We start from the raw sequence: 25,457 nt of genomic DNA, 5'->3' as shown, positions 1-25,457 counted from the left end.
TTGTTCACTTCAGAGCTTCCTAACAGTTTTGGCTCTGTTTTGCTGTCTTTCAGTTTGTTCTGTTCAGCCATGGGTTTGTTTGAGGGATTATACTCGCAATAGATTTGTGTTCCCTCACAATAGTTTGTGTTCCCTCACAAAAAGTTTTGCGTTTCCTCACAATAACAGTTTGTGTTTCCTCACAAAAATCTTCGTTCCCTCACAATAAGTTTTGTCTTCGCTCACAAAAAGCTTCATTCCCTCACAATAGTTTGTGTTCCCTTGCAATAGTTTTATGTTCCCTCACAAAATTTTGCGTTTCCTCACAATATGTTTTGTCTTCACTCACAAAAAGCTTAATTCCCTCAGAATAAGTTTTGCGCTCCCTTGCAATAGTTTGCGTTCCCTCGCAATAGTTTTGCGTTACTCTTAAAAAAAGTTTTGCGTTCCCTCACAAAAAGTTTTGTGTTCCCTCGGAATAAGTTTTGCATTCCCTTGCAATAGTTTTGCTTTCCCTCACAAAAAGTTTTGCATTTCCTCACAACAAGTTTTGTGTTCACTTACAAAAGTTTGCGTTTCCTCACAAAAATCTTTGTTCCCTCAATAAGTTTTGTCTTCACTCACAAAAAGCTTCGTTCCCTCACAATAGTTTTGCGTTCCCTTGCAATAGTTTTACGTTCCCTCACAAAATTTTGTGTTTCCTCAGTTTTGTCTTCACTCACAAAAAGTTCCCTCAGAATAAGTTTTGCGCTCCCTTGCAATAGTTTGCGTTCCCTCGCAATAGTTTAGTGTTACTCTTAAAAAAATTTTGCGTTCCCTCACAAAAAGTTTTGTGTTCCATCGGAATAAGTTTTGCGCTCCCTTGCAATAGTTTGCGTTCCCTCGCAATAGTTTAGTGTTACTCTTAAAAAAAAGTTTTGCGTTCCCTCACAAAAAGTTTTGTGTTCCATCGGAATAAGTTTTGCGCTCCCTTGCAATAGTTTGCGTTCCCTCGCAATAGTTTAGTGTTACTCTTAAAAAAAGTTTTGCGTTCCCTCACAAAAAGTTTTGTGTTCCATCGAAATAAGTTTTGCATTCCCTTGCAATAGTTTTACATTCCCTCACAAAATTTTGCATTTCCTCACAATAAGTTTTAACTTCACTCACAAAAAGTTCCCTCAGAATAAGTTTTGCGCTCCCTTGCAATAGTTTGCGTTCCCTCGCAATAGTTTTGCATTACTCTTAAAAAAAGTTTTGCGTTCCCTCACAAAAAGTTTTGTTTTCCCTCGGAATAAGTTTTGCATTCCCTTGCAATAGTTTTGCTTTCCCTCACAAAAAGTTTTGCATTTCCTCACAACAAGTTTTGTGTTCACTTTCAAAAGTTTGCGTTTCCTCACAAAAATCTTTGTTCCCTCACAATAGTTTGCGTTCCCTTGCAATAGTTTGTGTTCCCTCACAAAAGTTTTGCATTCCCTTGAAACTATAAGTTTTGTGTTCCCTCGCAACAGTTTGGGTTCCCTCGCAATAGTTTTGCTTTCCCTCACAATATGTTTTGTCTTTCCTCACAAAAAGTTTTGTGTTCCCTTTGAATACGTTTTGTGTTCCCCTAGAATAAGTTTTACTTTCCCTTGCAATAGTTTGCGTTCCCTCACAAACTTTTTGCGCTTTCTTGGAATAGTGTGCGTCCCCTCACAACAAGTTTTCCATTCACATTCAATAGTTTGCATTTCCTCACAAAAAGCTAAATTCCCTTACAATAGTTTGCGTTCCCTTGCAATAAAGTTTTGCGTTCCCTCAAAAAAGTTTTGTGTTCCCTCGGAATAAGTTTTAGGTTTCCTTGCAATAGTTTTGCTTACTTTCACAAAAGTTTTATGTTCCATTGCAATAGTTTTGCATTCCCTCACAAGTAGTTTTGCGTACTCTTGCAATAGTTGTGCTTTCCCTCACAAGAAGTATTACGTTCCCTCGCAATAGTTCATGTTCCCTTGCAATAGTTTGTGTTTCTTTGAAATAGTTTGCATTCCTTAACAAAAAGCTTAGTCCGCCCGCAATAGTTTGCGTTTCCTCGCAATGAGTTTTGTGTCCCCTCACAAGTTTTGCATTCCCTCACAATAGTTTTGTGTTACCACTAGTGGTGTTAATGAATAATCGATGATTGATTATTCGTTGTCAATAATTTGATAGATGAAGCTGAAGGGGTTCACTGAATACAACCATTTTAACCGAACTGAAAACAGACAGTTTTCAGTGTGCCACAATATCAAATTGAAACTCCAATCGCTATATAGGTATTCCACCTCCTAATTATGCCTCTTTTGCAGAGGTACATGAGTGTTTTTAAAAAAAGGACCTGATGCTTTGAACTATTTGCCTAAAAAAAAAATCCTAACTTTGACGGTAAGCACAGTGGATGTAAATCCAACTGTGCAATTGATGACTGTTTAAGGTTTCCTGCATAGAAATGCCATCCTGCCTTTAGAGTGACTAGAGGCCAGATGGTTTCCAATGGTTAATTTAAGTGTGTTTATGCTAACGAACAGTGAGCAAAGAAACGGCTAAAGCAAATTTCAACAAAGCCCCTGTTTAATAACTCTCAGAACAGCCTCTGACACATGATTTATAAAGCTACGGCCCACACAACAGATGATTGCTCATAAATCACAAAAGCTTTTAAAGATGGACAAGCTTGTTCAACCTCAGATTAAAGTTTTATGATAAGAGTGGATGGAGGTGTACTTGCTATAAAAAAGACACTATACCTGATGAGATTTTTAGAACAGGATGTGAAAACATAACATAAACATAACATAACCATTACATAACATGACAATAGTTAACATGAACTAACAATGAACAACACAGTTACAGCATTTATTAATACAGTATAAATGCATTTATATGAATAAATGTTATTTAAATTAAACACATACAGTATATATTATATAACATATAACATACAGTATATAATACAGGTGCATCTCAATAAATTAGAATGTCGTGGAAAAGTTCATTTATTTCAGTAATTCAACTCAAATTGTGAAACTCGTGTATTAAATAAATTCAATGCACACAGACTAAGTAGTTTAAGTCTTTGGTTCTTTTAATTGTGATGATTTTGGCTCACATTTAACAAAAACCCACCAATTCACTATCTCAAAAAATTAGAATATGGTGACATGCCAATCAGATAATCAACTCAAAACACCTGCAAAGGTTTCCTGAGCCTTCAAAATGGTCTCTCAGTTTGGTTCACTAGGCTACACAATCATGGGGAAGACTGCTGATCTGACAGTTGTCCAGAAGACAATCATTGACACCCTTCACAAGGAGGGTAAGCCACAAGCCACATTGCCAAAGAAGCTGGCTGTTCACAGAGTGCTGTATCCAAGCATGTTAACAGAAAAAGATGCACAACCAACCGAGAGAACCGCAGCCTTATGAGGATTGTCAAGCAAAATCGATTCAAGAATTTGGGTGAACTTCACAAGGAATGGACTGAGGCTGGGGTCAAGGCATCAAGAGCCACCACACACAGACGTGTCAAGGAATTTGGCTACAGTTGTCGTGTTCCTCTTGTTAAGCCACTCCTGAACCACAGACAACGTCAGAGGCGTCTTACCTGGGCTAAGGAGAAGAAGAACTGGACTGTTGCCCAGTGGTCCAAAGTCCTCTTTTCAGATGAGAGCAAGTTTTGTATTTCATTTGGAAACCAAGGTCCTAGAGTCTGGAGGAAGGGTGGAGAAGCTCATAGCCCAAGTTGCTTGAAGTCCAGTGTTAAGTTTCCACAGTCTGTGATGATTTGGGGTGCAATGTCATCTGCTGGTGTTGGTCCATTGTGTTTTTTGAAAACCAAAGTCACTGCACACGTTTACCAAGAAATTTTGGAGCACTTCATGCTTCCTTCTGCTGACCAGCTTTTTAAAGATGCTGATTTCATTTTCCAGCAGGATTTGGCACCTGCCCACACTGCCAAAAGCACCAAAAGTTGGTTAAATGACCATGGTGTTGGTGTGCTTGACTGGCCAGCAAACTCACCAGACCTGAACCCCATAGAGAATCTATGGGGTATTGTCAAGAGGAAAATGAGAAACAAGAGACCAAAAAATGCAGATGAGCTGAAGGCCACTGTCAAAGAAACCTGGGCTTCCATACCACCTCAGCAGTGCCACAAACTGATCACCTCCATGCCACGCCGAATTGAGGCAGTAATTAAAGCAAAAGGAGCTCCTACCAAGTATTGAGTACATATACAGTAAATGAACATACTTTCCAGAAGGCCAACAATTCACAGTTTTTTTTTTTTATTGGTCTTATGATGTATTCTAATTTTTTGAGATAGTGAATTGGTGGGTTTTTGTTAAATGTGAGCCAAAATCATCACAATTAAAAGAACCAAAGACTTAAACTACTTCAGTCTGTGTGCATTGAATTTATTTAATACACGAGTTTCACAATTTGAGTTGAATTACTGAAATAAATGAACTTTTCCACGACATTCTAATTTATTGAGATGCACCTGTATATATTATATAACATCAAACAGCATAAAACATAACGTAATGTAACGTAACGTAACATAACATAACATAACATTAATAAAAATAATAGTAACACTTTACAATAAGGTTGTATATGTTAGCATTAGTTAAACAATAGTTAACATGTTCTAAGAATGAACAATACAGTTACAGCATTTATTAATATAAATGTAATTATATAAATACATTTAATTACAAAATAAACATTTATATAACATAAAATAGCATAAAAAATAACATAATGTAGCATAACATAACATTAATGATAATAATAATAATGGTAACACCTTACAATAAGGTTGTATATGTTAACATTCGTTAACACAATAGTTAACATGGACTAACAATCAACAATACAGTTAAAGCATTTATTAAAATAAATGTTATAAGATTAATACGTTATTAAAATAAACATTTATATAACAAAATACTATAAAACATCATATAATATAAAACACATAACTTATGTAACATAACATGACTTTAATAATAATAATAATGATAACACTTTACAATAAGGTTGTATATGTTAACATTAGTTAACACAATAATTAACATGAACTAACAATGAACAATATTTCTAAATATACAAATCATTTTTCATATTTAAAGTTCTGAAAGTTAAAAATATTTAATGCAGTTTGAACTAACATTAACTTACAATGCACAATAAATAATTACTGATTAACTAATGACTAATTAACATTAATTATTGTTAGTTTATAATACCTAATGCACTTACTAATGTCAACGAAATAGAACTTTATTGTAAAGTGTTACCATGGTTATTTATAGATTAATATCATTTATATTTATTATTTTTATTGTCATCATCATATCCTGTGTATAAATACTATTAAATAATGAATAGTACTATTTAATAGTTAATTAATTATACTAATGAATAGTACTATTTACTATTAATTTTATTATCCATGTATAATATACATTTGTGGCAAGGAGGGTGCGGCCAGGCCGTGAGTGCGCACGTCCGGCCCCCAATCGGACTAAAGAGGGATAAAGACGAGCCGGATGCGGCAGCTTCGTGTGGCTCTCTCTCTCTCTCTCTCTCTCTCTCGAACTGCCGCATTTGGCTAGTCTTTATCCCTGTCCTTGGCTGATTAGCCCGACTGGGGGCCAGGCAAGCGCACTTACGACCCAGCCCCACCTTCCTCCTCGTCACAACATTCTATACAAAAGTAGAATGTTTACTATGTGTATAATCTTTCTGTATGATGTAAACTGTGTGACAGGTCAAAACATTTTAAACAGATGGGGGAAAATGACCTTTAAACTCTGACTGTCTGCATCAGGTGTTTTCCCACAACAAATGTCAGAAACCCTTATTTGATCTTGAAAGCACATTGCAGTAACAGAGCAGTGATTTACTGGTGGTTAAAAACACATAGTTCTGCCGTAATATCTGGTGTGAAGTTGCCCTCTTAATGTACACTACATGGCACGACTTCACTATTACTACTCTGTTAATTTAATCGCTATAGATTTGTACTGGATACAAGCTACTGCAACAGCTGCAAACTACACCGTTCCTCTCAGTAGTTCCCACATTTTCTCTGTGTTTTATCTCACATCCCAACAGAACATCCAATCAAAAGGCAGCACTGAGGATGATGACCTGATTGTTGCGCTGGAGTTTGAACTTTGTTCTCAGTGAGCGATAAGTTGCAGACAGAGAGACAGGACAACCTATTGACAGATTTTTTTTCATTCGGTCCCATTTTGTTACGTTAATTCAAGGACATTTTAGACAGTGTTACACCTGGGTCATAGTAATGGAACTGTTTTCTGATCAGGTAAGTCCTAATGATCTATATTTTTTTTTTTTCATACTAGTGAGAAGAAATTAGCATTAGGCGTAATCTTTGTTATCTTGCCTGCCCATGTAATATTCCACAGAGCAAAGTTCAGAAAAATGAACAAGTTATCTTTCCTGTCTTCTTATTCGCTCTCAACTTTTTTACATTTTTGTCTAGTACTGATTGAAAACTCTTATTTTCCAGTTCCTTTGAATTCCACCAACAATAAATAAATGGCAAATATTTTCACTTGCTATCTAATAGGGTTGTGAGGGGTTAGAACTGCTTGATTTGCTCTTCGATAAAAATGACGGCATCTTACGGCATGAGGATATGGGGCAACAAAATCAGCTTTGGCCAGTTCAAGATCCACATGTAAGATGTTGCACATACAATAATTTCTTTAATTCTCCAAATTTTACAAGATTAACCATAGCATGTAAATCTCTCCTGTACTTTTGATTGAAAGATGATGATGCCCACCCATGGTAGAGAGGACTTCTTCAACACACTTCTAGGTGGGTGTGACTCTGTGTCCGGGTCACCGGTTTGGTCACCTTCTCCAAGTGACAGTGGAATAAGCGAAGACCCTCATTCGGATCACATCGACAGTCCGCCACCAACTGGAAGCCTCCCTGTGGTGCCCTGCTTTGTCCCATCTGAGACACAACACAATCATGGTCTTAAAACCAACTTCCCTTTTGATTTCAGTGAGTCTCACTTCATGTAGCTGTAGCAAAAAGGCTCAAGACTGATTCACACTGTAAATTCAGATGATTACTGGCTTCCCAACAGAGAATGCAAGCATGTACTTATTGGTTCACCGCATTATATGTCCTTGTTTTTGTACACTTTCTGAAGATAATCACCTATTTCTGAGCTTTGTGAATCTTTCCACACACAAACAAAGGAGGATAAATTGTATTATCTATTGTTGCAGATGGCTGGGAGACTGGCTTCTTCCCAGACAGGGCCAAAGGGATGAGGCGCGTATCTGAAATGCCACGGGTGCAACCAACCACTGGATCTCCCCTCACTGTCAAGGACCTGCTGTTATCTGGCACACCAGAGCCTGTGAGTTTTCACTCAGGCATGAAGTTAAGTAAAATACACAAGGCAGAATAGGGCAGGGTGGAGTAAGGGGCTGTTCTGACCAAACTCGTTTTTGCACAAAAAAAATAAGTGCTAGACACAGCGCAACTAATGGAACAGAACCTAGGTGTCTCGAGAAGCGTTTTTAACAAAAAAACAGCGAGATGCAGCATAACTGTCAAAGACATCCATCTAGCAAGCATTTACATAGATGTTTCTTAATGTTAAGAATGCAGAGACTTGGGTTCTCATGAAGACCATTCTTGCCTAGCTACCTTCAAAGAACAGGAGGATGTTGAATCGGTTTTGACATGTGCTGCAATATTCCTGTTGCGCAATTGACCATCCCAGCACATCTGTAGCCAATAAGAGTTCTACTGGCATTATCACACACCAGTGATAGTAGTATTATCATCACACCTTGAAAGAAAGGCTGAGAAGTCTGTTAACACTTGTTTCCTCCATGTGTTTATTACTTTATTAAAATGATGCCCATCAAAACAACAAATGTTAACGGAGTATGATGACTCTCACAAGCTGTCAGTCTTACGCAAGCTTACAGCGGAAAACTGACTTCTGGGACATCAAATGGGTTCTTCCGCACAAGTCACCATCCGACACATCCTTGACATTCAGCCTGATCAAGAACACATCCGGGTGGGGGCCTGGGTAGCTCAGTGGTAAAAGACGCTGGCTACCACCCCTGGAGTTCGCTAGTTTGAATTCCAGGGTGTGCTGAGTGACTCCAGCCAGGTCTCCCAAGCAACCAAATTAGCCTGGTTGCTAGGGAGGGTAGAATCACATGGGGTAACCTCCTTGTGGTCGCTATAATGTGGTTTGTTCTCGGTGGGGCGCGTGGTGAGTTGGGCACGGATGCCGCGGTGGATGGCGTGAAGCCTCCACACACGCTATGTCTCCATGGCAATGCGCTCAACAAGCCACGTGATAAGATGCGTGGGTTGATGGTCTCAGACACGGAGACAACTGGGATTCATCCTCCACCACCTAGATCGAGGCGAATCACTACGCGACCACGAGGACTTAAAAGCACACTGGGAATTGGGCATTCCAAATTGGGTAAAAAAAAAAAAAAAAGAACACATCCGGGTAATTTTATTCATTCTTGGTACTTGCATACTTGGGTATTGGAATTGGTCATCTAAATAAATGATGCAAATGGATACATGTTTCAAGGTGTTTTGACTGACACCCCACTGTTATAGTCCCCCTACGACTCAGAACTAACACATTTTTGCACTAAAAAAGCTAGTCACGGTGCAACGCATATTACAGAACGCAGGTGTCTCGAGGTGCACTTCTTGTAAAAAAAAAATGTCAAACTTAAAAATGCAGCGCTCCTGCGCAAAATGCTGAAAAAATAGCGAGGTGCAGCGCAAAGGTCAAAGACATCCGTCTAGTGCATGTTTACATAGAAAAGCAATTAAAAACAGTGCAGATGGACGCATAATAATGTTTGGTGTGAATGGCCCCTAAGTCTTTAGTGCAGATCGACTCGGAAGTAAGTGAAGACATGAATTCTGTTTGTTCTCTCGATATGTCTCAGCTGGACTGTGCCCATGCCTGAGTCTAACCATCCAGGCAGGAAGAAATGTTAATAGCATTTGTTACTTTCATGTCAGATTGATATTCCTGTCATCTTTACAGCCCACAAAAACTTCCCAGCAGCTCTACCAGGAGCTTGTTCTTACAGAGGATGAGAAACGACTGCTTGCCAAGGAGGGAGTGACTCTGCCCAATCAGTTTCCACTCACAAAGGTAAAGTCTCAGCTGGAAATTATACCATGAAAGTAGGGAGCACCAGATTTTCTTTGTAGTTCATTATTTCTCCTTTCCTCCCCCGATCAAGTACGAGGAAAGGATTCTGAAGAAAATTCGCAGAAAGATCCGCAACAAGCAGTCGGCCCAAGACAGCAGAAAGAAGAAGAAAGAATATATTGATGGCCTGGAGAGCAGGTATCGACTGTTGTGCTCAAATAAATGAACCAAAAGATGCTGGGCACCAAGCATAAAGGAATACAGTAGTTCACCCATCTGTCATTATTTACTCACCCAAATGTTGTATCAAACACGTATGAGTTTATTTATTCTGTGGAACACAAAAGAGGAAACAAAAACTCTGAGGTGCTCTTTTCCAGACAATAAAAGTGAATGTTACCAGCTGTTGTCAAGCTCCAAATAGAACAAGAAATACCATGGAAGTCCATTTGTGCTCTATATTCCAAGTCTTCTAGACCATTAGTTATTCACTGAAAATCTTCCTCTTCGCTGTAGCTCTTAAATCTAATTTGTGCAAGCATATTCAAATAGGGTGCAATGCCGAACGCATTAGTTCACATGTGATTAAGGTGGCCAACTCTTCACCATGTTTTAGCATTTTGAGCTGGGGGTCCCCCTATGGGACATCTTGGCTGATATGGGACAGCTGGCAACCCTACATATCATGTGACTGATATTTGCATATGTGCATGCAAGTGAGATTTGAGTGCTAAGGTGGAGGCAAAGATTTATAGCGAATAACAATTTAAATTGTAGTCCCTGACATAGAGCGCACAAGCTGTATGGAATACTTTTATGGTGCTTTTTTTGTGGAGCTCCACTTTTATTGTAAGGCAAATAGCAGCATTGACATTTTTTCTCCCTTTGTGTTCCATGGAAGAGAGAAAGGCATTCAGGTTTGGAACAAAATAATTTTTATTTTTGAGTGAACTATTCACAGCATCTTTTGGATGTCAAAGCTTCCACATGGAAGCTATGTGTATGGATTGTCAAAATGCAATCATAATCCAAGCTTGATGAAATTTACAGCTACTGAACACAAACCTCCCTGGCAAAATACCAGGTGCAGTGTAAAGGTTGAGAGTCAAATAAAATTTACTTCTGTGTTTGACAGTTAGCTTGAGAGTAGATTTGATTACAGCCAGACTTTGAGATTGCTTGTTTTCCTTACTTGGAATGAGTTGCTTGGTTCTTGAGGGAAATCTGTTTTTGTAGGATGGCTGCATGCAGTGTGCATAACCAGGAATTGCAGAGGAAGGTCTTCCAACTGGAGAAATGTAACATGTGAGGGAATCATTTATTTGGTAATCTTCACAGTTCTGCCTCACACTGGAGCCCACAGAGGCTCCTGGAAATTGAACTTTCTAGCCTTCTCTCTCTGTCTCAGGTCTCTGATGGAACAGCTGCGTAGGCTGCAGGCGCTGGTCATGAACGGATCCAACAAACCGGCCCAGACCAGGGCATGCGTTCTGGTGAGGGTTCCAGACTCCAGTAATCATACACACATACCTTGTACCTGCATTAATTTTCAGGTTTTCAACAAGATGAGGGTGAATAAATATTGACAGAATTATTATTTTTTATTTTTTGGGGGGTGAACTGGTCCTTTAACAAGTTCACCCAAAAATTAAGGTACATTGCGTTGTCCTTTGTGAGACAGCACAAAACAACGAATTAGACAAACACTCTAAAAGCAATCACCAGGGTGCCCCTCCTAGAAGGAGGCTTGGGAATGCACTAATCACAGATCAAGGAAGTACAATCTACGGCTTCTTGAGAATACCCCTTATACAGTATATGGTAGTTACATCAAAGTAGTGTCTCACTATTGGCCATCCGTGCTGTTACACTCAAGCCGTCCATCTGCTTCTGTCCCTCAGGTGTTGCTTCTGTCATTCACCCTAATTCTACTGCCCAATCTAAAGCCCTTCACAGATACCAAGGTCAGCCAACATGGAGAATTCAGCCCATTGAGAGGTGAGTTGTCTGGCCTAAACATCTCTTAGACTAGGTTCTCCCCAGCTAGGCCCCAGTCCTTGTGGAGAAGACTACTCCTATAACCTGAGAAGAAAATGTCATGCTCGAAGAACCAAGGGTCTTAAGCAGTCTGTGTAATGTATCAGTTGACAAGCCATTAGGCTTTCGCTGAAACTTCATGACAGTTACTGGAAGTACTGAGGGAGTTGATGTGGACTAGAAAAATGGCAAAGAGCTTAGTCATGTTTCCCTAATGTTAAATCAGTGGCGTGGAAGAAAATCTGTAATTTGTCCTCATCAAACTGCTGTCAGTGATTTTGAGGGGAATCAATTCTTATTCTGCAGGGTAAGCGGAGGTCATGGTTAAAGTTTGGTCCAGTTGGACACAGTCTTGTTTGATTAGCGTCCTGTTGAGCTCGGCAGCTCTTTTGAAGTGAAAGGTTTAAGTCTTAGGATAAAAAAAAAAGCATAAAGCGTGTCACAGCGGGACTCGACTGCATTTGTTTATTTTAGTTCCAAAGATATAAAATAACTGAAAATTCCTGTTTTATTTGAGTTCCTCTTGCTCAATTGGTGAATGGCCTAAGCAATGGTGAGGTCATGGGTTCGATTCCCTGGGCAAGCACATATTGATAATACGTGAGTGTTTTTTCAACTTTGGGCATTTTCATGTCCGTGGGATTGATTTTTAAAATGACTTTTCTTGTTGTTGTTGCTGCTATATGAAAGTCACATTTAGACTACGTCCACATTAATCCTGATAAATATGAATTTGATTTTCATTTTCAAAACGCTCTCTGTCCACATTTTCAAACGTCTTCCAAAAGTTGCTTGTCTACACTGAAACGTCTGAAAATGCTTAAATCCCCTTACTGCCCATGCATGAAAAAGAAAAGTAAGAAGCGTGGCCCTGCGTCATTTCCATGTAGGGTATGAAACGCAATTGCCCTCGTGTATCGCTGCCGGACAGCAATTCCGAGTAAACTTCCCATCGCCTTTGAAGGAATGCATTGTGAAGGTTGTACAAAGTAAGATTTATCTTTAACAATGCTATCAAAGTGAATATCAGGCACAACAACATTGCTTGAGATGACTAGGACTAAGAAAATTCAAGGAAAATATCACTTGTGAGCAGGATATTTTTATTAGGCGTCATTTACAATCAAGCTGTAAATTTTAAAATTTAGCCCTAGCAGGACAAAAGAGTCAGCCATTTAAAAAAAAAAAAACACTAAAAATGTCATTTCCACCAGTGTCATTTCCATCACAGAATTCTGTTAAACACAATACACAATTTGAGATGTGCTGGAAATATCTGTGGTGGGAATTTTCATAACTTTCAAAAACAACAACAAAAAAACAATGACAGTGTGCATGCACTGTTGTATGTTGTTAGTCAACAAATAAAAAAAAAACAACTAGTGGGAGTGTGAAAACTTTTTATATCGAGACTTTACTTTCCAGAAGTTCACAGTTCATAAATTGCCTGAAATTGAAGAAACACCCATGTATGCTTAGAATAAAAGCGAGTATTTGAGCACTTAAGCCAAACTTAAAAATGTATGAATGTCATTGAATTATATAGCAAAACATTGAACCAAGTGGCATTTATCTAACAGAAATATAGTGCAAATACTTTTCGAGCCAAACATTTAATAAAATACGTTTGCAAGGTTGTGGATGGTGTGGCGTAGTGGGCTTTAAACACAGAACTGGTAAGCAGATGGTTGCCGGTTCGATCACCAAATCATCCACCATTTTGTCCTTTAGCAAGGCACTTAACTCCAAGTTGCTCTTGGGGGATTGTCCCTGTATTAAGTGTACTGTACTGTAAGATGCTCCAAAAACGGCCAAATGCATAAATGTAAATGTAGGTTTCAGATTATAAAACAGAATATACAGTATATTGTTCAAAATGAAGAATAAAGTATTTGGACACTTTTTGCTTGTCAAACATTAGTGGAACTTGTCGAAAGTTAACGTGATGAACTGCACTTATAATTACTCTGTTAGGACACCTGTGTGAACTGACTTAAAACATCCATTAAAAATTACCTTGACACCAGTTGCATAAAAGTAATTGCCAAAGAGTCGTTTGCTGATGCCACTTACTTTGATATTTCGTTATCTAATGTAATGAAATTCCAACATCGTTAAATGTGTCCAGTACTTTATGGAGCGACTTTATGTGACACTAGAATTGGAGCAAGTAATGTGTGCTGTGAACTTGTGACACACAATATACACCTTTCATAAAATATTCTCTAAATGTTTGATAGACATAAGCTTCTGGGAGGAAACGTTGAAGCAAGGTCACCTCTGAAATGTATTCTTAACATTTTCCTTTAACCCCTCTGCAGTTCAGTCACGGTCACTGCGCTACCTTCAGTCTTCTCGAGTGCTGCACACCCTTGAGCATCCATACTCTGTGGCTGAAGACTCCAAAATGCTTCCTCAGTTCTCTGGGGATAAGAATATGGATGAGATAACGTCTCTTCTGGGAAAATTTCACAGGAGACCAGGACTCACCATTTACGACCCTGAATCTCACAACCACAGTGTCGACCAGCATGATGACCATCACCATGGAGACCCCATCACTGGGCATGTAGCCACGGTGACTTTGACTCCACGACGTGGCTCAAGGCGGAGTCCACATGCTGATGATATGTGAAGGGCACGGGGGGATTTACCCAGAGATTTGTCAAAACTCCTTTAACAGGGCTTTTTGAAACGAAATCCAGCTAACAGATGGTTGGAAGGTCTTTTTTTTTATTATTATTATTTCTGCTGAAGTAATCTTGTGGAGATGTATACTTTTTGAGTATTATATAACTTTGGTTAAAGCAATAATTCAGTTTTATCTCTTTAGTTTCATTTTTCATTTTTTAAGAAGTGGCAATCTTTGTTTTTGGTTAAAATATAAAGTGCATTTTGCATTTGTTTTCAATTTAATATAGATTTTATATGATCAGCATAACATTTTGAGATGTATTGATCAATTAACCTGAATTTCATGAATGACTTTCTTAACTTTTGGGCTCTACTGTAGTTGTAAAGGCAATGATCACTTTTAGTTTCAGCCACAGCTGTAGTGCATTTTTTTTTCCCCATAGGGATTTCATAAAGTACTTCATAAAGGACTTCTAAGCCATGAACCAATCCAACCAGCCTCGAGGTGAATTACAACATTACAAACTTTGATTTGAAGCAAAAACGTATTGACAAAAAGACAAAGGTACAAGACTGTGTTCTTACCGTATGGAAACGAACAACAATCCCATATAGTGTTGCGAATGATGCAGTCAAATTAAAAAGCAATGGAAAAATATGAAACTATGAATTTAAAGTTGTTGACTATAAGTATGGAAACAATATATTTTCATTTCATTACGAAATGTACAGATAAATACAAATATACAGTATAAGTAGTTTGAGAGTGTAGGAACACTGACTCGTCATCATCATTAACAGTACATCAGTGGGCGGTCACTGCAGAGCTCTTATGGTGCAATTTGTTCTCCGCAATTATCTGATTGGATCGTTTCTTTTCACAATCATTGGTAGTGTAGTTTTTCCACCAAGAATTCCACTATTAAACACGGTTTATTAAAAATTAAGTTGAAATAATGTGGACTGATGACTTCAACAGAAGCGTTTACCATCTATTAACAACCTTGGAGCTCCGAGTAGGCCTGTCTTTAAAAGTTTATAAGTTATCATTAAAAATCAATTCCCCTATGGAGAAAATGAATGGGATTTTTACTTCTGGAACCAGACCTCTGGACTCTTTATAGCTGTGTTGAATAATAATATGAAATCATTCTGTTCCAATTCATGAATTTTGCATTTAGAACCCGTCAGCTTTGTTTCATTCTTCTTTCTCTCTTTTTCACTTACTAGCGAAGGTAGGAAGCTTTTTTGAAATGAAGAGCATAGCCACTAGGCTTGGGATCGATGCCTTTTCACGCATCGATAATCGGAATATTTCCCTGATGATTATCGACTTATATCGGGATTTTTTCATATATAAATAGGGCTGCTTGTTGCACAGTAGTATTTGTCTCTTCAGACATATTTCTCAACACAACTTTGATAAAGTGGTAGCAGTAAGGAAAATTAAAGGGGGTCGCACACCTGACATGTCTAGCGGACGACATGGCCCATTCTAAAATTAGAAACAATTATTTATTTTCTACAAAGGTATGAACACACTGCCAACATTCTGAAGTCGCTGAGTTTTCCACTAAATTCAACCCAACTCATTAATAAAGGATAAAGATTATTTACTCTAACCATCACTGGGTGATCTATTGTGAACATGTATCTTTCATAGAGCCTACACAATTTACTTTCAGTTACAAGTAGCTTTGTGGTTTGACAGCTTGAATGAAAGACATATTTAAGGCTACATACAGAGAAATTGCGTAATAAATGTTGTCATTTCTAATCCTTCAGTTTGAGCAGTTTCACACACTAACCTCAATGTCAAGTTGTTCATTCTTGAAGAAGAACCAAAACTTTCGTAAATCTGGACTGCCATTTCCTGCCCCACTTCAGCTAGTCCTGTGTGTGTGTGTGTGTGTGTGTGTGTGTGTGTGTGTGTGTGTGTGTGGGAGATTCATGGTATATCACCCTCTTGTGGTCTCCCAAAGCTATTACGCCAGACTAATAAGCAGAGGCCAATTGAGTGAATTTGAAAGCACACAAATTGGCCTTCTAATTTAAATGCTGGTTAATTTTAATATATTGATGCCCCAAAAATATATCGATAAAATAATGTACCGATCAATAATCGATATATTGATATTTTATGACATCCCTAATAGCCACGCATTAGGTGTAAAAGGAACTTTTATTTTGACACCATAATACATATTACACAGTTAGCTTGCTGACGATAGTGGTATTTTGGTCAAAAATGTTCACGCCGTAAAAATGTACAGCATGTATCAAATGGTTGCTGATATAAGAATATGACCAAAACGGCAAGTGCTAACAATTAGCTGTATTTAGAAAAATGAATACAGTTGACAGTTTACGTCTCCTCCCTTCTCAGAAACACGGGTATCAAAATTATCTCTGAGTTTCCCAGTCATAATTACGACTTGAGTTCATGTGCAACTTCCGAGTGGGAAACTCGTATTTACGATAGTTTCGCTAACAAGTGAAGACAACATAATGCTTAATCTGTTTATTTTATTATTCTTGTGCGGCCACATGTAATAATGGGAAATGTCATTTTGCTGCAAATGCTTGTTGCTGCTTAACCAACTAAAAGAGTCTTCCCAGATAACACGTGTACATCTGCAAGATGTCTGTTTTAGATCTTTTCATCTGGAAAGCATCACAATCTAATTAACATCTGCTAAACATCTTTAAAAGATCACATATACAAACATTTTAAATCATAAACGTCTCAAAAACACTTGCTGAATGTCTTATTGGCATCTGAGAGGAAACATCTAATAGACAATGCAAAAAATAAGTTTTCCAGATGTAAACACACACAAAATAGACGTCTGGGTGCTGTTCGTGTCCTATCAGGGTTATCTTCGGCAAGTTTTATTGTTAATCTACATTAACAGTACAAAAAAAGCATACAAACTAAACTGCACAGTCAAAATCATCAAGTAAAACTGAATTATTATAACAATTCCGAGTTTCCCACTCGTAAATACCTGAGATCTTCTATACCGAAATAACAACCTCCGTGCTTTTACCATAAGAGAGAGCATAAGAGCAGAGACTATTTAGCAGAGATAGGCCACTTCTGTTTAAATGAATGGGAGAAATTGGTAGGCCCAACAAAAAAGCTCTCATGCCCAACAGTCAACAGATGTAGAAAGGAAGTCCCACCTTACTGGTAAAAGAGCCAATCATCTTTTATATATAGACATCGCCTGTCAATCAACTCATTAATGCGAATTAGCTATACAAGCCAGGAAAATTGCATGTTTTAGTGTAATATGAGATCAAGAAGCACAATTTATGATTCCAATATTAACAGATTTTATTGCTAACAGATTTGAAATCATCGTTGCGTTGTGAAATGTGTCAGCACTCAATTCATAACACAACGTATGTGCTGCATTCTCAGCGTTGTCGCAAGGGGCGCTAGGGCGGATTTTCTTCTTTCAATCAACAACTGTCATGGTGGACTAGGGCAGCAATTTGAGTTGAAACTTTTTGAAAAATATATATAAGTTTTTTGTCCCCAGTCCATTCAGACAAACTTGTTTTTTCTCCGTGTCTCTCCCTACTCCTCAACTATCGACTCATCTACCACATCTGGTTTTGTGGTCATACCTAAAAAATCTATTGTCCCCTTGTGATCTGGGGTTTGTTACCACCAGAGCAACGCGAGAGCACACGTAATGTACGTACAATGGGACCATGCATTGGCCAAGCGTTGGCCAAACACTCGCGTCTGTGTTTGCGTACTTGCGTGAAATATCTTTTGGTCTTAAATCACCGTTTGTGGATACCATACAAATGACTAAGGAGAGCTGTAAACTGACACCTACCTGTCGCAAAATTGTTCGTGTCTTCTCTTATAAAACAGCAGTTATGTTGTAGTAAACTCCACATATAGTTAATTCCAAAAGGATTGCTTAGTGTAAAACATGTTGAAAATTAGCAGACATGTGATCAATTCATAAAGTGATGAGCTGTTTCCTAACAAAAGCAGTTTATTTAGCATAATGAAGCATCTCCTCCATAGACATCCATTAAAAAAACGGCCTCTTGTCTCCTCGCCAGTGTACCGCCGCGTTATGCTATTTTATGATCTCAGCTTTGTAGAAGGGTAATGCTGCCTTCATGTGCCATCGGAATTATCGTAAATATGAGTTTCCCACTCGGAAGTTGCACATGAAGGACCCCTCAATCCTAATCACAACTGGGAAACTCAGAGATAATTTTGATATCCGAGTTTCTGAGATGGGAGGAGTCGTAAACTTTCAACATGGCGGAGTACGGTTTCTGCAGTCAATTGACAGGTTTTATTCATTTATCTAAATACAGCTAATTGTTAACACTTGCAGTTACGGTCATATTCATTTATGTATATTAGCAACAATTTGATGCATTTTGTACATTTTTACACCGTGAAAATAGCTTGTATTTGACCAAAATTATATTATTGTCAGCAGGGTAACTGAGTAATTTGTATTATGCTGTTAAAATAAAAGTTCCTCAAAAAATATGTATGAATGAACCTGGCGTCATCCATGTTTCCTGTTCTTTCCAACAACAAAGCACTTGAACGTGACATACTCGTAATTACCACTTCAGCAGTGGGAAGTAGGATAATTCCGATAGCACATGAAGGCAGCATAAGTACGATCATTCCGACATGACTTTAATGCAGCACTATACTGACAGTGACGCCTAGCGGTGTGAATGCAGCATTATGTAAAAATGATACTGATACCATTGAAGAAAGGCGCAAATCTCAGTCAGCCATTTATTCTGTGTCTGATGATAGGGGGGGGGCTAAAATAAAACAGCTTTCATTAGGCTAATGATATGATTAGAGTCTTCATCTCATGTGAGTGTACATATACATATTTTTCAAAAGTATTCATTTCATTAAGGGCAAAAGATGTTTAATGAGGTATAAATTTCTGAGTGCACCATTAACTGGAGAACTCTCTGTCTCAAAAGTTGTTGTTATCACATAAATGCCTTTCAGAACAATTTGGATGTCACAGGAGACAGAATGAGGGCAGTGCAGATGAGAACACAGGTGAACAGCCCCTCTCTATTAAAACAAACGTGATCATACTTGACAAATATAGTATTTTTTTTATGCATCTACACCCATTATCAATGCACAGGCACTTTAGACTATAATCACTTAGACAGTTGCATAAATTAATAGATATGAAAGCAGGGATCTGTGTAGATGTATGTTGTATATGAATTAATCAATACATAAATGTCATCTTCAATCACGCTGGCATTTTAAGCACTGTGTAAACTGAATAACTGAATAAGGATGAAAAAGGACATAGTTTGAGATGTGTGAAACAGTTTTTGGTCACTTTTTAGATTGAAAATATAAATAGTGTTATTATGTGCAAAAATATGTAAGATGGACAGGCATCATAGACAATACGCTCAAATGTAAGAGGGTTCAGTAAACAGGTTTTGATAAAGATAAAGGGATAATTCACCCAAAAATGAAAATTCTGTCATCTACTTTTTCATTGCATTTTATTTCCTATACAATGAAAGTGAATGGTGACTGAGGCTGTCATTCTGCCTAACATCTTTTGTGTTCCGCAGAATAATGAAAGTCATACAAGTTCGGAATGACATGCGGGTGAGTAAATTATGACTTTGGGTGAATCTTTGATCAGTTTTACAATGTCTCTATTGTTATATTAGAATTTGTGTGGGAGAGGTGAGTCCTTAATCAGCATAAAAGGGAAACCTTTACTTAGATTGCGGAAGATTCCCATCAATGGGTCAATTCCTCAAATTTACAAACCAAACTATCATTTAGGAAGGGTTCCAACTTACTAAGTGCCTCTTTAATCATGAAGAGAGATAGACTTGGCACCTTGAATCTTTCATCAACTGGACTGTGGTGCGCTTCTTCGATTAGCCGTCTCCTTTGGGCTCCTTGTCCAGTCCGCACACATCTCTTGAACTTAAAGAGTTGAAGTAGGTTGTCGAAGAACTGCACTTATACTTGATTAATCTGGTTTTGAGTTGATGCTCAAAGGTTCATTCAAATACATTTTCTCCTCTTGGAAAAAACAAAAACAAAACATTTTGCAATTCTTGGCTCAGTAATCCTCTAAATTATCACCAGAACTAAAATGAAAGACACTATGGTCTGAAATCAATAAATTATCATTTACATTGTGTGGATTTGTGGGTTCTTTTCAAGAAGAATGGGTTGTAATTAAAAGCGTGATTGTGGGAAAAATGTGACCTGGGTTATCGTGGATGGAAAATGTGACCTGGGTTATCATGGATGGAAAAGGAGTTTGAAATACACTGATGAGCCAAAACATTATGCCCACTCACAGGTGAAGTGAATAACATTGATAATCTCCTAACAAGGCCACATGGCAAGTTCTAGGTAGATTAGATGGTAAGCAAACAATCAATTCTCAAAGTCAATGTGTTGAATGGGCAGCAGTAAAGACCTGACCAACTTTGACCAGGGCCAAATTGCTATAACCAGACAACTGGGTCAGAGCATCTCTGAAACGGCAAGGTTTGTGGGGTGCTCCTGGTCAGCAGTGGTGAGTACCTATCAACAGTGGTCCGAGAAGGGACAAAACACAAACCGAAGCAAGGGTGCTTGGTACCCAAGGCTCACCAATGCGCGAGGACAACGAAGGCTATCCTGTCTGGTCTGAACCGACAGAAGGTCTACTGTGGCACAAGTCCCAGAAAATTTTAATGATGGTTACGGGAGGAATGTGTCACAACATACAGTGTTATCGGACCCTGCTGCGTATGGGGCTGCACAGCCACAGACCCGTCAGAGTGCCCATGATGACCCCTGTCCCCGTCGAAAGCACCTTCAATGGGCACGCGAGTGTTGGTACTGGACCTTGCAGCAGTGGAAAAAGGTCACCTGGTCCGATGAGTCCCATTTTCTTTTACATCACGTGTACAGCCGTGTACATGCATGTGTATTCAACTTTTTATATACATATATATAATTTTCCACATTAAGTGGTCTTTTTGTCAAGAATGCAGAGGCAGAAACCAAGCACGGAGTTAAAAATAAAGGAATTTGTTAATACAAACAAAAGGGCAAAAATCTAACCAAAACTTCCACAAGGGGGAAAAACAAACATAAACTACCCCGAAGGGGAAAAAGGCTAATCCAGGCTGGGGCAGAGGGTAACAGGACCGACCGGACTGAAACAGGAACCAGGCGGGGGAAACAGGCCTGACAGGGAAGACTGAAAACACAAGATTGGAAACAAGACCGATTAACAAGACCAGCTGGAATACACACAAGACGAACTGGCACTGGACAGCACACACAAGGAGGCTAAAATAGGGAGAGAAATCAACAGGTTAACAAGACAGGGCAGGTGTGACTAATAAACTAATAATGGGCAAACAAGAAGGCAGGGTAAGAAAACACAACTTAAGAACTTAAGGAACTTAAGGAAAGGGGCTGGGTCTGGCAGCCTGGGGGAGGCCTCGGGGCGGAGGCAGGGTCTGGTGGCCTGGGAGGAGGCCTCAGGGCAAAGGTGGGGTCTGGCAGCCTGGGAGGAGGCCTCAGGGCAGAGGTGGGGTCTGGTGGTCTGGGAGGAGGCCTCAGGGCAAAGGCGGGGTCTGGTGGTCTGGGAGGCGGCCTCAGGGCAGAGGGGACAGAGTACTGGGCGGTGGCCACTGGACAGGGGTCAGAGTATTGGGTGGCGGCCGCTAGACAGGGACAGTGAACTGGACGGTGGCCGCTGGACAAGCGGCAGTGAACTGGATGGCGGCCACTGGACAGGGGGCAATGAACTGGATGGCGGCCACTGGCTAGGGTTCAGGAGGGAGCGGCTCAGGGGGTGGAGCTGTGGAAGGCTCAGGGGCAGTGGCGGATTTAGGCATGGGCGATATGCGCAGTTGCCCAGGGTGGTATCTTGCGGTGTTGGGAGGGGGGGGTTTCAGCACGAGGCACCCACCCGGTCAACAACATTGGGGGCGTGTTGAAGGCTTGGGCACTGGCCGCGACAGAGGAAACCACGCGATGCACGCAACAAGCGACAAAAACAAGACAGGACACCTGTGCAAGAGTTCAGCCACACACACACCCGACACCTTAGACACAAGTGACCGAACCTCAGCACAATATGAGCACAGCTCGAGACCTGGGCAACGCGCACCCGTGTTCGCGAGAGACAGACAAACTATTGACGCGAGTGCATGCTGCCAAGATGACATAAGCGTGATGCACCTACATCAATAACAGACAGACATGGAGCACGAGTGTCCGGATGCCGACAGACTGAAACTGAACCAGACAGGAAGTCAGGATCCAGACACTGTGCTCCCAACATGAAACAAGATGGACCAAAGAGCGCACGGCAGGGAATACAACCGAAACCTTGCGCTCACACAAAGACAGACAACGAAACACAAGACAGACATGGGACGATGATGCCACGGTCCTGTCAGAACAAAACCCAGACTAACAGAGTGACAGGACCGTGACACTTTTCCATTGACATTCCAGTAATTTCTCAATTAAATTATTATTTTGCTATATAAAAGAGAGTTTGTATTTGTATTTATTTTTAATGTTCCATCTACTGTATATATGTAATTGCATATTTATATTTTGTAAGAATGATAATAAAGAGCTGTCATGAATAGTAACATTTTAGTGTCACATTTATATGTAGCCTAAGTTAAAGCTATAGTTAATAGATTTCTAATTTGCCAAAATATGTTTTATTTCAGGTAAAAGTAAGTTGAAAACTGATCAAATTGATTTTAATTAAATTAAAAGCTGCATTACATATTCATTATCACATTAACATTAACACTTTACAATAAGGTTCCATTTGTTAACATTAGTTAACAACATTGTTTAACATGAACTAACAGTGAATAATACTTATAAAGCATTTATTAACCTTATTTCATGTGAATTTCAACATACTAATGAATTTTTAAAGTTGTGTTTGTTAACATTAATTAATGCACTATGAACTAACAATGAACAATTGTATTTTTATTAACTAACATTAACTGAGATTAATAAATGCTGTAAAAAATATATTACTGTAAAGTGTTAACACATTTAGAGCATATTTATCATATACAACAGAATGCATCTTTTGATAACGTCGGTCCTCAAAGATGTAAGTGTTAAAAGTATCCGTGTTTCCCACCTTTTATTCTCTTTTCTTGATGTCTTCAACAAAAACTGACGTTTTAAATATTTATATATACAAATTTTTCGGCGGAGCACGCGCCATCTCTACCATATCAAGTGAAAATGAGTCATCGGTTAAGAAAGTATTAGTTTGAATAATCATTTTTTTTTTTTTTTTTTAATCTTTCTTGTCAAACTTCACACAGTCATCGTATTCACCGATTTAGTTGGGAGCACGAGACTCGCGAGACACCTGATACTTGCATTTCATAATTCTTTCTGGGATATAACAGGTGTAAAAAAGGTGAGTATAAGCATACAATGAGCACAACTCTGTTAATTTGCCTATAACTAGTAAAGGACTTACAATAAAACATCGATTCAGAGAATACATGCTACTAAACATGCATATGTAGTTGTTATAAAGCGGCGCGTGCCACAGCATCGCGCGGGCGCGCGTCATGCTCATCGAAGTATAAAAGAATGTGCGCGCGCTGCCGAGTGCACAGAGGTGCGCGGGAAGATTGGGACTGATGAGACCGCGCTTTCACAACATGTGAAGTACTTATCCATGTCGGGGGAAAAAGTGCAACGGTCAAAATGAACTTGACATTGATTCCTTTCTCTGTGCTCCTCATTTCACCATGACAGCAGTCTGAGAGGAACACCTGCCATGGAGAGGAATAACACAACACAAACTCTGGAGCTGGGAGAATGTGAGCACACATTGGACACCAGCGCAGAGCTGGACAATTGCACGGATGCTGCCATCGGGAACCTATCTTTACGTTGCTGGCTGCATTTGTTGACTAAGGAATCTGGTTCAACACTGCAAGGTGATGGGTCAAGTTTGGCTGTGCGTGTGATGATCGCCCTCATTTATTCAATGGTGTGCGCTCTGGGACTTGTAGGGAACTCTCTTGCGCTCTACCTCCTGCACTCACGCTACCGGCAAAAGCAGTCTTCGATCAACTGCTTTGTGATGGGTCTGGCTCTAACTGACCTACAGTTTGTCCTCACCCTGCCGTTCTGGGCGGTAGACACGGCGTTGGACTTCCGTTGGCCCTTTGGCAAAGTTATGTGTAAAATCATCAGTTCTGTGACCACTATGAATATGTACGCCAGCGTATTTTTCTTGACGGCCATGAGCGTGGCCAGGTACTACTCCATTGCGTCCTCGCTGAAGATGCACAGTCGACGAGCAGCTGTGGCAGCAGCCAAATGGATAAGCTTGGGCATCTGGGTTGTGTCGCTAATAGCTACACTTCCTCATGCTGTGTATTCGACTATCGCCCAGGTAGCTACAGACGAGGATTTGTGCTTAGTGCGCTTTCCTGAAACGGGTAGCTGGGACCCACAAGTGTTGCTCGGACTTTACCAGTTGCAAAAGGTTCTGCTCGGATTCCTGATCCCATTGGTGGTGATCACCGCCTGCTATCTCCTGTTGCTGCGAATCGTTCTAAGCCGAAGAATAAGTGGCGTGGCTGGTTCAGAAAGCGAGCACGGCCGCCACAAGCGGCGCTCTAAAGTCACTAAATCGGTTGTGATTGTAGTCCTGTCGTTCTTTTTGTGTTGGCTCCCCAATCAGGCCCTGACTCTTTGGGGTGTCCTGATCAAGTTCGACCTGGTGCCATTTAGTAAGGCCTTCTACAATGCCCAGGCGTACGCCTTTCCACTGACCGTTTGTTTGGCCCACACAAACAGTTGCCTCAATCCCATTCTGTACTGCCTGATTCGTCGTGAATTCCGTGCCGGCCTCAAAGAGCTGCTGTTGAGGGCCACGCCATCTTACCGTAGCCTTGCTCGACTGCTCCCACGCAAGGCAAAAGTAGCCGAGGTGCCCCCTGTCCTGGTCCTGGTGCAAATGGACGTCTGAGCTAGTCCTTACAGGGTGCTTTTCAAGTTCGTTTTCCCCCCCTTCTTTGTTTTTGATTGATAGAACGAAGCAGGCGTGAGAAATCTCCTTTGGGAGCTGCCCCAGTTTCTCTTGCTTTCATTGCGAATCACTTTTGCGCAATTGTTTCACCAGTCCTTTCCCCCACCAACTTCCCTCCGTGTCTTTGTGCTCTCTGATCCTGTGCTGTTTTGCCATGCATCTCTGGTCATCAGACTCACCAGGGAATTGCAAAGTTCAGGGCCAATTCTCCTTTACTTTCCTCACGGCAGATTAGAAGCACTGTATAAGGATTCTTTCCGAGACATCCTTCAAGGGAACAATAAGTTATCATTTGCGTTTTTCAACCTTTGAAGACAGAAGAAAACACTGCTGAGATGTAGTGGAGGGGTTGAGCCTCATCTTCTTCCACGAGCCATAAAAATTAAGTTGTCAGTGATTTATCCATCAATCATTTCATCCATTGCCGATTATAAACTGACATGCAATTTGTGTAGAATCTGATGAAGTGTTGCACTTTGCATTTTGATTTG

General features: G+C 39.8%; 2 protein-coding genes across 2 annotated transcripts; both read left to right on the top strand.

Moving 5' to 3' along the window:
* Positions 1–6,181: 6,181 nt before the first annotated feature.
* Positions 6,182–15,636, top strand: LOC127438582 (cyclic AMP-responsive element-binding protein 3-like protein 3-A). Its single transcript, XM_051694271.1, has 10 exons — positions 6,182–6,310; positions 6,578–6,688; positions 6,783–7,023; positions 7,254–7,387; positions 9,071–9,181; positions 9,273–9,379; positions 10,418–10,486; positions 10,590–10,674; positions 11,083–11,179; positions 13,540–15,636. Exons 1-10 carry the CDS (start codon positions 6,290–6,292, stop codon positions 13,851–13,853), a joined length of 1,290 nt encoding a protein of 429 aa, XP_051550231.1. The 5' UTR covers positions 6,182–6,289; the 3' UTR covers positions 13,854–15,636.
* Positions 15,637–23,703: 8,067 nt separating this feature from the next.
* On the top strand, positions 23,704–24,906 carry LOC127438321 (relaxin-3 receptor 1-like). The gene has a single exon (XM_051693830.1). It carries the CDS (start codon positions 23,704–23,706, stop codon positions 24,904–24,906), a length of 1,203 nt encoding a protein of 400 aa, XP_051549790.1.
* The last annotated feature ends 551 nt before the right edge of the window (positions 24,907–25,457 follow it).

The sequence above is a fragment of the Myxocyprinus asiaticus genome, chromosome 49, assembly GCF_019703515.2.
Source record: "Myxocyprinus asiaticus isolate MX2 ecotype Aquarium Trade chromosome 49, UBuf_Myxa_2, whole genome shotgun sequence".
Classification (NCBI taxonomy): domain Eukaryota; kingdom Metazoa; phylum Chordata; class Actinopteri; order Cypriniformes; family Catostomidae; genus Myxocyprinus; species Myxocyprinus asiaticus.
The sequence above is the reverse complement of the archived record's forward strand: the minus strand, read 5'-3'. Positions and strand labels throughout refer to the sequence as shown.

What these genes read in the sequence shown, in the direction of transcription:
- LOC127438321 (XM_051693830.1), top strand. Translation starts at nt 23,704, where the DNA reads ATGGAGAGGAATAACACAACACAAACTCTGGAGCTGGGAGAATGTGAG.
- LOC127438582 (XM_051694271.1), top strand. Translation starts at nt 6,290, where the DNA reads ATGGAACTGTTTTCTGATCAG. An exon ending in GGCCAGTTCAAGATCCACAT is followed by an intron (nt 6,689 to 6,782) that starts GTAAGATGTTGC and finishes TTTGATTGAAAG; the next exon opens with ATGATGATGCCCACCCATGG. An exon ending in ATTGATGGCCTGGAGAGCAG is followed by an intron (nt 9,380 to 10,417) that starts GTATCGACTGTT and finishes CTGTTTTTGTAG; the next exon opens with GATGGCTGCATGCAGTGTGC.